Source organism: Diadema antillarum, unplaced genomic scaffold, assembly GCF_040938485.1.
Source record: "Diadema antillarum isolate AM-2024a unplaced genomic scaffold, OU_Dant_1.0 seq00001232_RagTag, whole genome shotgun sequence".
In the NCBI taxonomy this organism is placed as follows: domain Eukaryota; kingdom Metazoa; phylum Echinodermata; class Echinoidea; order Diadematoida; family Diadematidae; genus Diadema; species Diadema antillarum.
The window spans coordinates 370,384-383,572 of NW_027272020.1; the positions used below are offsets into that span (position 1 = coordinate 370,384).

The following is a 13,189-nucleotide window of genomic DNA, read 5'->3' on the forward strand; positions in this document are numbered from 1 at the left end:
TTTTAAGTTTTTTTTCTCTCTTTTTTTCCTCTCTCTCTCTCTTTTCAAATCACACAGCTTGAATGATTCAGTTTAGAGTCCTGTAGCATAAAATACTTAATGTCATAATGGTTCCATGACATTTGCTTCTGCGACAATTGCTCCCATGAAATATCTGCAGGCAAACATAAATTCTACTCACAAACATAACCCGAACCCTAATCCTAATCCTCACATCAAACTAAACCCAAAACCATCTCAAAACCATAACCATAACCCAAAGTCCTTGGGGAAAATAAGACCGGAGCAACTGTTGGAGGAGCAAATGTCATGTCACCCTCATAACATCTACCACACAGCATTAGCCACGCAACCTTCAGATCTACTGGGTATCTTTCTTCCTAAAAACCTCATATTACAACATTTTCATGACTTCTATCACCAGCATTATAGTCCCTCAACCCTCCTCTCCCTCCCCCCCCCCCTACTTCCCTTGACCTCTGAGGTGGTACTCTGAAATCCGTAAAATTTCCTCTAAGTCAGGATTTTTTTCCTACATGGTATTCTCAAAATCTTCCTAAGTTTCTTCCTAAGTGTCTTCCTAACTTTTTGCCTAAACTCAGGAAGAAACTTAGTAAGATATGCAAATGAGTATGAGGTATGCAAATTTATGACTTAGGAAGAAGTTGGTATTTTAGAATGCACTTATGAAAGAATTTTAGGAAGATTCCCATTTAGGAAAGCCCCGACCCTTTCCTAAGTACGTTACTAGGATACATGTATAGCGAGTTGCAAAACATTGTGATAGGTGCTTGTCATTCACTGTGCCCAACATGTACTTTGATGTGCAAAATGGGCATGAGAGAGGGGACATGCAGCGCAGACGTGTATTTAACCCTACGTCATAATAATATGTGACTGTCAGTGGTTGATTCCTTATGATATGGCATTCCTAGGAAGAAATTTCAGAATACCAATTCTGACTTTCCTAGGAACTTCCTAAGTTTCTGACTTAGGAAGAAACTTAGGAAGAAACTTAGGAAGATTTTCAGAATACCACCCCTACCCTCCCCAAAGCAGATATGGCTCTAACTCCTTACCTGTGTCATCTTCCCTGTGGCTGTCTTGCCCGGACACGTCCTGCTGCTCCGTGGTCCGCCTCTCAGCCACCGCCATGGGCAGGGTCTGCTGAGTGGGCGGAGTCTGCTGGGTGGGCGGGGTCTGCTGTGTGGGTTGGACTGCCTGGATGGGCGTGGCTTGGACAATAGGAGCCACCAGGGTGTCCTGCTGGAAAGGCTGGTCATTGGCATCTGTACAGGAATAGGAACCAAAGAAAATGTTTACTGTTCATGGGAAGAGTGAGATACTCAGTGGAGAATCAACCAAGCGAAAACAAACAAACAAACAAACAAAGAAACAAACAAACCAGCTTAGTAGCAGTGGTGAGGCATATCGTTACAGTGGAAATAAATGTCTGGTTAGACAGAACAAGGCAATCGCCAAATTGTGTCTCGCCCATTCACGTACAAGGAATTAATATTTTTTATAAATCCCAGAAGTTAATTGACCTGCTTATGACCTTTGACCTTGTGGTGACCTTCAATACCCTAAGGGACGTCTACCATCCAAGTTTGGTCACAAACGGACAAAGGGATCAAAAGTAATGAGCCATAATCGAAACGCGTCATAAAAAATTAACATTGGGCCCTAAAAATTTGTTGACCCCTTTCTGTGACCTTTGACCTTGTGATGACCTTTAACTCCCCAAGGGACATCTACCATCCAAGTTTGGTCACAAACGGACATAGGGATCAAAAGTTATGAGCCACAATCAAAACGCGCCCTAAAAACATAACATTGGGCCCTAAAAGTTTGTTGACCCCTGTCTGTGACCTTTGACCTTGTGACGACCTTCACCTCCCCAAGGGACATGTTCCATCCAAGTTTGATCACAAACAGACAAAGGGATCAAAAGTTGTGAGCCATAATCGAAATGCACCCTAAAAACTTAACATTGGGCCCTAAAAGTTCGTTGACCCCTGTCTGTAACCTTTGACCTTGTGGTTACCTTCAACTTCCTAAGAGACATCTACCATCACCCAAGTTTGATTGCCATTGTAGCAACATGTGCTGAGTTATGTGTGATAAGAGTCTTGCAAGTAAGCTTTAACGTATGACCTCAAATGACCTTTGACCTTATCATGTGACCTCTTACGGCACCATAACATGAAGGTACCCCCAGTGCATCCATCACCCAAGTTTGATTGCTATTGTAGCAACATGTGTCGAGTTACGAGTGATAAGAGAGTCTTGCAAGTAAACTTTAACGTATGACCTCAAATGACCTTTGACCTTATCCTGTGACCTCCAACAGCACCACAACATGAAGGTACCCCTAGTGCATCTATGACCCAAGTTAGGTTGTAATCCAAGCAACTTATGTGAAGTTATTTGTCAAAAGAGAGTCTTGCAGGTAAACTTTAACATAGAAAAGAGGGTCTTGCACATACCCTTTAATATATGACCTCAAATGACCTTTGACCTCATCACATGACCTCTGACAACACCATAACATGAAGATACCCCTAGTGCTTCTATCACCCAAGTGTGGCTGCCATTGCTGTAACAGTTGCCAAGTTATGCATCATAAGAGAGTCTTGCAGGTAAACTTTAACATTTGTGACGGACGACGGACGACGGACGGACGACGGACGACGGACGGACGACGGACGGACGACGGACGGACGCCATTTGGATCCCTTAGTCTCGCCTTCACCTCCGGTGGGCGAGACAAAAAGCAATGTCATCATCATCATCATCATCATCATTATCATTATTATTATTATCTTTTGCATTAATGACTAATGAGCACCTTGGGAATGAGTATGGGCACATCCATGCATCACTTTTGGTCTTTTTATCTCTTATGAACTCTTAACCTGAAGATCACTGCAGGATCAACTTATTTTACTTTTAAGGGAGAAAAAAATAATGACAAAGTGCAATTCTCACAATATGACGCACCCCTTACTGTGAGAAGAAACAAAATGTCTCTGTGGTGACAAGACCTCGTATGTCAATCTCATTCAGGACTTTGAGATACAAGGCTTGGTCAACTCAGGGCTGTAAAGCATCATAAAAATACAGAAAGAGCAAATCTACAAAGACAGCAACATGTGCAAATTCATTGTTAACTTGAGTCAAACCTGCCTTAGCAGCCACCTGCCGTATGCGATCACTGAAAAATTATTACCCCCCCCCCCCCCCCCGAGAGAAAAGCCCCATTAAAGACCCAGTGTAAAAAAATTTTGTCTCCTGCAATAAATTTTAACCCGTCTACAGCGGCCACCAGGAGCGGCAACAGACCCACAAGAAGCCCCTGCTGCAGCTGAGCCAATGATTCATTGAGCATGTTTTTCTGCTTTATAGCCGTGCCAGTCATTCATGGCTAACGTTCAGTGATCACCACCGCTGCATTCATCACTCATTCAGTCATAATAATGCACTAGTGCAAAGCTTTCTTCACGATTATACACATGCTACCGTGCAACAACTTGATCAATGCCGGCTTTGTTCAATGCATGACAAACACACGTGTGCATACATAATTATACACATACAATGTACATGTACATGTAAATACCTATAGATGTATACAACGATGACACATGTACATGTATGCAATGCACACAAAGGTGAGATAACCTGACTTTAGCGGCCACCTGTCTATAATGGCCACTCTTTTCACCTCCCTTGGGTGGCCGCAATAGACAGGTTTGATTGTATTTTGAAATAGATTAAAAAGAATACATACTCTCTTTTTTTTTTTTTTTTTTTGCATACTAATGACATTGAAGCAAACTTGCCTTCTTGTTCCTGAACCTGGTCTGGAACGGCGACCTCGATTGTCTGCGGCATGACGGTTGCCATGGGCGTCACCGTAGTGGTGTGCGACGCCATGGTCGTGGTGGGCAGGACTCCCGTTGGTTGCCGGGTGACCGCTATGGGGCGGATGCTGGCCGTGACTTTGGCAGTGCTCTGGGACTGGGTGCCCTTGGACTGGCCCACTGACGAGGCTGGCGACGCCATTGGACGAATGTTTGCAGTGGGCGGAGCCTCCTCCCTAGAAGTACTGCAAGGAAATCAAGCAAGTACATAGAACTTCTCGCTGTACAAAGGTAACATTAAACACAGTCACATAAGAATGTCGTACTACACAGACTGTCGACACAGGATAATCATGACCTTTTCCCTACACCACAAAAAAAGAAAGAAACAAATAAATTGCTCAATATGCAATATATCTGGAAAACCCAAAATATTCACATCTCTTTAACCACTACATGCTAAAGGGCATTTTTTTTTTCATGTCAATTTTTCTTTTTCAAAACTGTTCAAATGTTTGCACATCATCTGAAAGAGCATCTCACAGCTCTATCTTATGGTTTTAATCAAGTGACTATGATGCCAGCTTTTTTTTTTTTGGGGGGGGGGGGTTCATTACCCCTTGGCTCAAACACAAACACTAAGCCTGACGTCCCCTCCGTAGTTTCTCATCACCAGTCAACGAGTTCTGCATTTCCACTCGCTCACCTCTGTCTGTCTGAAGTACCCGATGTTCCCGGCTGATTCAGTAAGGCCTGCTCTGATTGGTCAATCAGTGGCTGTATCTCTCGCACCGGTTCCTGCCTCTGCTCGATCAATGCACGCTCCTGTAATGAGCATCAATTAATCATGAGACACTTGACCTACTTTGTTTAGAAAACTAAAGATTTTAAGATGAATTCGTTCTCGAAAAATAATGAGAAGTTAGGAAAAGAGATGATTTACTGTACAATTTTTATCTCAGAAAGAGGAGAGGGGAAGGAAGAATCCCCAGCCCATGAATAGTACTCTATTCGTCAGGACACTGAACTGAAATAAAACTTGACAATGATATGTAACACATGATCCTCTACAAAATTCTCTCATTCTCTTTGTGCCTGTCTTGTCTTGTCTTGTCTACACTACCTGACATCAGATGCTGCTGGCAGTTCACAAAAATTTCATGCCGCAAAAAAGGCCGTCGGCTTCAAATTACGAAAATTTCATGCCATAAATATTTCTTGCTTTATACAGTACATTAAGTAAAAGACAAATCAAGTGGAACGGTTTGACACATTGTCTAGTATATTTTTATTTTTCTCTTATTATGGAACTACATACCCTATTAACTGAAAAATAAAATTCATATCAGAGAGATGTCATCAGTATGCAAAAGAAAAACTAGAGTACATTTTCTTTTCTTTGAGGACTGTACAAGGTAATACGAGGTAAAAACAATCTAGGTCGTGAGGAGTAATGGAAGGGTGCAGATTGCTTGTAGAGATTCACAAGGATAGAGTTTATGAAAAGCAAAGCAGAAATAGGATGACAGGACAGAGCAATTATCTCCCCCCCCCCCCTCAGCTAAATGGTGAGAGTAAAAATTAGGTTTAGGGTTAGGTTTACAGGTAGAGTTTGGGTAAGGGTTAGGGTTGGGTTTAGGTTGAGAATTTAGGATTATAGTTAGGGTCAGGGGAAGGGTCTGGGGTAATTGCCCAAGGGGTAATTGCCCATGACCTGAAAGTAGGGCCGGGTCTTACCAGAGTCTGTCTGGTCTCTTCCAGCTGCCGCTGCAGTTCCTGGTTCTGACCCTCCAGCTCGGCCCTCTGGCTGGCCGAGGCCCTTTCCTGCTGGTTCATCAGCCCCTCCAGGGCCGACATCTCGCCCCTCATCTCGTCCATCTGGCTCTTCAGGCGGTTATTCTCCGCCGTCAGCTTGTCCTTGTCGCCTAGCAACGGGATACGAGACATCAGCTGAAAATTTGCATGCTTGAAACTAAATGATGCGGTATGTGGTACCCCACAATATCACCTAAAATAAGTTGGTCTTTTGTTGCATATATTTTTTTCCCCCTTGCTCTGTACCCAAGGTTATGAAAAACTTTGTAATAAGCAAAGATTTAGTGCTCAATGCAAGATTTTGTTGTTTCAGTGATCTTTCTAATGCAACAATAAATGAATGCTATTATTACACCAACTAAATCTTGTGATTCAAACAGTTTCTATTCTCTCTCTCTCTGATTACGGTACCAAAAATTATCATTATCATTACTGTAATTACACTAAACATGTCATAACAGGGATGTGTTGGCATTGGGATCATTACTGCAGACTGCTAAAAATTTGGCCGCCATGGTAGCAGTGTGTAATATCTTAAAAGCATGTGATGGTACTGCAAAACGCCTTACTCCAGGGTATGATGATACCCCAAGTTATGGCGTTTTGCTTTGTATACTCTCTCAAATTTACATTCAAACCCTGACAAATGCAAATCGGAGTGACAAAAAATTCTAATATTTTGCATGTCTCAAGTATATTCTACAAATATAGCAAAGTTCCACATAACACTCGGGTGAGACTTACTTGACAGATTTGTGATCTTCTGTCTTGCGCTCTGTATCAACTTCTTTGACTTCTCCTCCTTCTCAGCCAGCTGGGACTGCAAAGACAAGTGGAAATGGGTTGACTCTCATTTGAAACGCAGCTAAATAAGACTGTTCGGAGTTCCAGCTTGCGCATGAGCAGAAAAAGGCCACAACAGGCATGTTCTCTTTCTAGGCTTTTCTTCTGCCAAGCAACAGTCCCTGCAAGGACTACATACACATGGTGTTAACTGCAAACCCCTCTCCCTCATTTACTTCACCACACAAACCTTGCAATAACACATAACAGGCATGTTGGTTTTTTTAAATTCACTCAGATAGCCATCTGTGATATAATGATCATTCATCTAATCCTTGATATTAACTGCTGTTTGCTGGTATATACATCCATCTGACAGCAAGCATGTTATTTGGCAAAATTAATAGAAAAATGTATTCAATGCAAAACAATGAAATTGATTCTTCTCCAAGTGTTGAATGACAGCCCATTCTGGTCATCTTGTCTGCACAAGTTTATTCTTTTTTGAAACATGGATTCCATAAATTGCCATGTCTGACAAGTCGCTTTTGAAAACAGCAAAGTGGCTAACCAACTGAGGAAAAAGAAAGGTCATTTATAACAATGTGCACATTAGCTAAATCAAAATTGGCAGATTATCTGTCATGGTAGAGTCAACTTTCAGTGCTTTCAATATTTCCAACATCATATCTCGATTTATGATGAAAGCTCAGCGTGAATGGGGAACGCTCATGTATTTCATATGACATGACAACTATGATATACCCTATTCAAGATGGATACTGAGCTATTGGTTATGGTTCTGCACAAACAAACTAAACTGCCAGAGGGAAAACTTACCTTTGCAGTTTCTTCGGCAGATTTCAACTGTGTGGTTTGCTGGAAATAAAAATGGAAGTATGACACAAATATACAGTTTTCAAATATCAAGATTCTCTGCTATGGTGTTAATCTTGTCATACCCTTACCACTGAGGCAGAAGAAGATTTTATACAGATCATAAAGAGAATGTAACACACCTTTGCTGCTTACATATTGGCACATCTTTCCTACAATATAGTACTAAAAGGCACATATACAAAGAGCTAGTCATGAATATCGGCCACTTGGTATCATACAGGAAATAAAAACTGCTTCAGTTTACATGTATCTATTACACCTGATATCATACCAAAAACTGAGAATGATAGATGGGGAGATGCTGTATATGATGAACATTTCACAAGGGTAACATTTTGCATATTGAGACTTAAAAAAGACTGTGCCAGTGTTAAAATTCATGATCCAGAGCCAAAGTAAGGAAATCAATATGGAGTGTGTTACCTTATCATTGTGACGTCACTGCAGAAAACAATACAAAGAAAATTTTAAAAGAATTCCATAAAATTTCATTTTCTTGTACAAACAGTGCACATTCCCTCAACTTGTTACTGACATATGTTTAGGAACATATCATTCCCCATACATTCTGAGTAAATTAAAGTAAAGTCAAGTGCTCTTTAATCATACTAGAAAAACATTTCGGGACTTTCCGTTTCCAGCTCACCTCCGTCAGTCTGGTGACCTCCTCTTCAAGAGACTTGACCTTTGCCTCCATTTCCGGGTCGGGCTGGGCTGCTGCCGTCTTCTGATTGGCTGCCTCTGCCTGCAGCTTGTCCAGTTGGCCTTTGACCTCTTCATACTGTGACTTGTAGCGCCTGCCTATCTTTTTGACCTGTGATTACAAAGCATTGGGAAAACAAAAACATATAGTTGACTTGTGTGTGATTTGCAAGACTGTGACTTGTCATGACATTCAACTTACTGTAAAATTAGAAATTTTCACCCCTTTCACACAACGTGAAGCTACCACACAAATAAATGAGCACAAATTTGTTGCTTGTTACATTTATTGTAATATTGTTACATCTTTGATTTCAAGTACACAGATATTGCAGGTATATATCTACTGCTATTAGTAGCTTTCTTCATGTTCGCCATTCTTGTAGCGCAAGTGATTTTGCTGTGTAATGCAGACCAGTTACATTCGACCACTGTATGAGCTGCCAAAACCCTTTCTAGTTAGCTGCTGCTGCTGTAGTGATGAGCTCTTTACTGTGCTTGCTTAAATGTCATGACCATCAAAGAAATTGGAAAGACGTGCAAAATTCATCTTCTCTGGCTGAGCAGGAAAAAATTACTCAAGCAAGAATTTCCATATTTACAATACATAAAAAATATGACTAAAAGGCCACACGTGATGAATATGTAGGGCCTTACCCCTGAAAATGATTCCTGCCAAGTTTGGTGCATACCCACAAGAAGATGAATATTCAAATTTGGACCATTGGGTCCACCCTTACTTCTTATCTCCTTACAAGGTGCCTAATTCGGGCCACCCCATGTCAGCATCAGACTGCCAATGCCAACGGCCAATGTAAGACAGAGAAGGAAAAAAAAACACATGAAAGCAATGGCTAAATTTATCCTTAATCGTACTTAATATAACTTTACTCTTACAGGTGCATGACAAATAACTGTTGATGTATGAATAACTAATAAGATGCCAAACCAAACTCACCTGGTTGATGGTTTTGTCTCTGTTCATGATGTCATCTTGTTTTGATGAGAGACCAGCCTTCAGGTGAGCAATTTCAGCCCTAAACAGCAAATAATGCAACAAAAAAGCGCAATTAATCTATCTGGTCTTTCTTTTAGCATCCTTTATTTGTACATTATTTGAAACATTCATATACAAAACGAATGGCAGGATTCACACACCCTATCATGAAAGGCAGCTTGTATCTACAAATATAACACCAATTCCATCATACTGATTCTTCCGACAAAAGATACATGCATTCCTAAAATCATCAATATAGGGCTATAGAGTACAAATGACAACAAAACCATATGAAATATTGCACCTCTTGAATAGGAATGTTACCTCCCCATCAAGACAGGTCTAGTCTAAAAAATAAAAAAAATAGCCTTAATAATTAACAAATGTAGCAACAATCACCACAAATGACAACAATGCCGCCTAAAATGGAAAAGTGATGCCTATATCTTGGTTCTGTTATGCAGGCGAGACAAAAATGTCATGTTTTGAATCCAGATCATGCAATGTCAACTAATCTACAGACAATGTTCCCATACAGTCATCCTTATTGGAACATTGACTACAAAAAGAAAGAAGATTTCGGGCAACACTCACTTCAGCTTGTTTTCTTCAACGGTCCTTTCAGTCCTTTCGATGCAAAGGAGCAAAATAAGATGCACATAAATAAATAAATTTCATGTTTATGTGACAATTCTTTCTTCTTCTTCTTCTTTTTTTTTGCATACAGCTGCGTCATTCAAAACCAATTGGAATGCGTAAACATGTTTGGAGATGTAATATTTCTACTCTAAAGAGCAGGGTAATTAAAGTACAATTCCAATCCAAACCATACCCAAGTTGACATCAATCACAAAGACAAAAATCAGACGAACAGAATCATAGAGGAATCATGATAACACGATCTTGAATAACAAAAGTCATAGAATTCTAAAATTTCATATTTTCACAAAATAGTGATATTTCTTGCTGCAACCATATCATGCAAATTGGAAGAGGTGATGATGTCATCACTTAACGATGAATTGTCCCACTTAATAAACAATTACTAAATTTTCTCACTTCATATGTAATCACTCAAATCAAGTCGCATCATCTGCAAGAAATTACTGTGCTCCTGTAATTCAATACTTTAATAGCTATGGTGTTTTCAGGGGGACAGGGCTAGAAGTTCCTGAATTAGCAACTAAAGTCAGGATGTTGTTTGAAAAAAAGAATAATCATAATATTTGTGTGTTATGAACGACTAAATGGGAGAGCAATGAGGTCAAGATCATTGCATTTTCTCAATTGTAGTGTGTGTGGTTTTGAGCAAAATCACTTTTCTGTGAAAGCAATTGAAGCTTTGAAATTTCTAGCATTCTTTTTTCCAGTTTTGTGCTATTTCATTTTAGCAAAGTCAACTTGAACAGCATGTATTATTTCCGGTTAATTCTCAGCATTGTGTCTGTTAACAGCAAATAAAGAAACAAACCAACAACTTGGTGGCAAAGGAAGAGAGGTAAATTATTATTTGCATCCACAACAGTATCAGATCTTAATTGAGCAAACTAACACTCTCCTCCATTCCCAAAGTACTGTACAACGAGGAATTTTCGCGTGCACTTTAATTTCGCGAATTTCGCGAGCGCCAAGATTCGCGAAATTAAAATGCACGCGAAAGTTCTTGTTTACACTATATGCATTGAACGCCAGTGGCACTTCGCGAAAATTTCATGCCACGAAAAAGGCTGTCAGCTCCAATTCGCGAAAATTTCATGCCGCGAATATATCATGTTTTACAGTATGTATGACTGCAGAATGTTTAACGATAAAATATGAACCCATTTACAAATAGAGTTGAACAGATTACTCTTATCAGCAGAAAGAAATTGAAAGGCAGAGGCATTACTTACTGGGACGCTGAAATCTGCATGTTGAGTTTTGAGATCTCAGTTCTGGCGAGCGGACGGAAACAAATAAATATGATTTGAAAAAGAAAAAAAAAATTGGTTCAACTCTAGGACATGTCATAGGTGAAAATAACTTTTGTGTTACAGACAAAAACTATAAAATAGATATTGCCTCTAGCACCTTACAGCAGCAGAGGCATAGAAACCATCACCAGGTAACCCTTTAAGACACAGAGAAACCAATATGCTGGAAATCTTTCACGATGTTTGATCGAGTGATTTCAAAAAGATTTCCTCTATTCAGTTTGAGTATCAACAGAGAAAGAAATATATTTATCAAATTGTTAAAAACTGCCAAATACAACAACTGATATCTTCCAGCACTGAAATTACATAATCATACATGGCACATGACACTACTATGACATGTAAATGAATTGTAAAGTTTTACAGTAAATTAAAAGTAAAGTAAATGATTTTGGGAAAAAAATACTAAACCTACAAAAGGAGTGCCATACTCCCTATAACACAAAAACAAGAAGATAACCATAAAAATGTAGTGTGGTGTATAGCTAAAGAAAATGTCAAGGAAAAATAAAAACATACTTTGAGTTGCCAAGCTGGGCATTCAGTCTCGCAACATCAGCCCTGTAAGAGAATAAAAATGAGAACAAAGTGAAGTACTGTACATAGCAGCATTTCTACAATATTCTTTGTCTTTATGTCTGTCGAAAATATTGGGCAAAGAGAGAAAGACAAAAAAGAAAAATTAGACTGAATTAGACTGAAAATAAAATTACAAGTGCATCTAATTTACCTTATGTTCTCTACCAGAGGAAATTATTTAAGAACGTTAACTATGAACCAAACTCAACTTTTGTTTTAATGGTCTGTTTATGCATGGTATTCAGTAAAAGGCATTTCTTACAGCACATTAAAAGGGGATATTAAAGCAATGACATGCATTGCAAGACACACACACACATGAAATGCATCAATTCCCTTACTTGTATCTGAAGATTTCTTCCTTCTTCTCTGCTAATGTCTTCTTGTTCTGGTCACGCAGAGCTCTGAGTAATAAAATTGGAGATTAAAAAAAAAAAATCATGTAAGAACAGATAGGTAAGATGCTCAAAGGTTCTACAAAAGAATAAAATCATGAACAGTAGATCTGTCTGTGCATTGCAGCTTGTAAGATTTCAAATGCTTATGATTCCTGCACTTATGGATATATCAGGAGCACAATAATAGTCCATCACTCTTTCAACCTTTCGTTAGCAAAAGCCAAGATTATCAATGAGCAAAAGCATTGTGGTTCTGAGATGTATGTCATAAAGGTTCACTATAAATGGCTTGTTGTATTTGCCAGAGTATAAAACAAGATGGAATTTTGAATGCCCCAATCAAGAGAACACAGGCCATGGTTAAGGCACAAGGAGTCACATAATTCACTTATTTCCACATTTAGGTACTCTAATGCATTCTAGAAATCGGTAAATGCACACATGTATCTTAGTCACGTAGTGAACACTGCCATATGATATACTCAGTGTAAATGGTTTATGATGATGTTCAAGTTCTGGCTTGGAAGATGGAGAACACAATCTCCATGTATGGAAAGCATAACATTGCTGCAGTGACAAGGCCGTGCATCTCAAATTTTGGTGAAAATCACTATTAGGGAATAACTGTCAGATGATCAGTTAAGTGATGTCCTGTCCAAATCCTAGCTGTCAGAGCCCCAAAATGAAGCCACCACGGCATGTCAAAGGAAAGGCAGTCCAATTTGTTATAGTGCTTTAGCTGCCATGGTTTTTCGCTCTCTTGAACATTTGACATTTTTTAGATATGCTGTTTTGTCGGACCCACAGCGATATGACTTACAGCAGCTTCTTGTACTCCTCTGGGTCGGCCCCATGGCTCTTCTCGATGAGCTGATTGGTTCGCTGCTTCCATCGTGTCACCTCCACAGTCAGGGCCGTCTTCTCTGCCAACAGTGCATCCCGATGGGCGGCAACACTGCGGTTCTGCTCCTGGAGGGGGACAATGTCGCCCTCTAGCTGTGTGACCTGGACAGGGAAGGACGTGAAAATATACAATGTCAATAACTTTCAGGATTAGACAGACACACCACTACTGATTAGTTGATTTGCCATTAATAACTCAAACAAGGAGTAATCTAAACTTCTGTTTTATTGATAGCATAACTTTAGGGTATGAAACCTTAATTCTGC

At 39.7% G+C, this 13,189-nt stretch overlaps 1 protein-coding gene across 1 annotated transcript in view; it reads right to left on the bottom strand.

Moving 5' to 3' along the window:
- Positions 1–13,189, bottom strand: part of LOC139745067 (nucleoprotein TPR-like) — a 63,831-nt gene that overhangs the window by 15,138 nt on the left and 35,504 nt on the right. The window contains exons 33-45 of the mRNA XM_071655481.1: positions 12,840–13,024; positions 11,963–12,025; positions 11,562–11,603; positions 10,959–11,000; positions 9,661–9,693; positions 9,025–9,103; positions 8,011–8,178; positions 7,305–7,343; positions 6,426–6,528; positions 5,604–5,791; positions 4,573–4,691; positions 3,846–4,111; positions 1,080–1,289 (exon numbers count right to left, since the gene is read on the bottom strand). Coding sequence (XP_071511582.1) covers positions 1,080–1,289; positions 3,846–4,111; positions 4,573–4,691; positions 5,604–5,791; positions 6,426–6,528; positions 7,305–7,343; positions 8,011–8,178; positions 9,025–9,103; positions 9,661–9,693; positions 10,959–11,000; positions 11,562–11,603; positions 11,963–12,025; positions 12,840–13,024 — 1,537 coding nt within the window. The remainder of the gene's footprint in view (positions 1–1,079; positions 1,290–3,845; positions 4,112–4,572; positions 4,692–5,603; positions 5,792–6,425; positions 6,529–7,304; positions 7,344–8,010; positions 8,179–9,024; positions 9,104–9,660; positions 9,694–10,958; positions 11,001–11,561; positions 11,604–11,962; positions 12,026–12,839; positions 13,025–13,189) is intronic.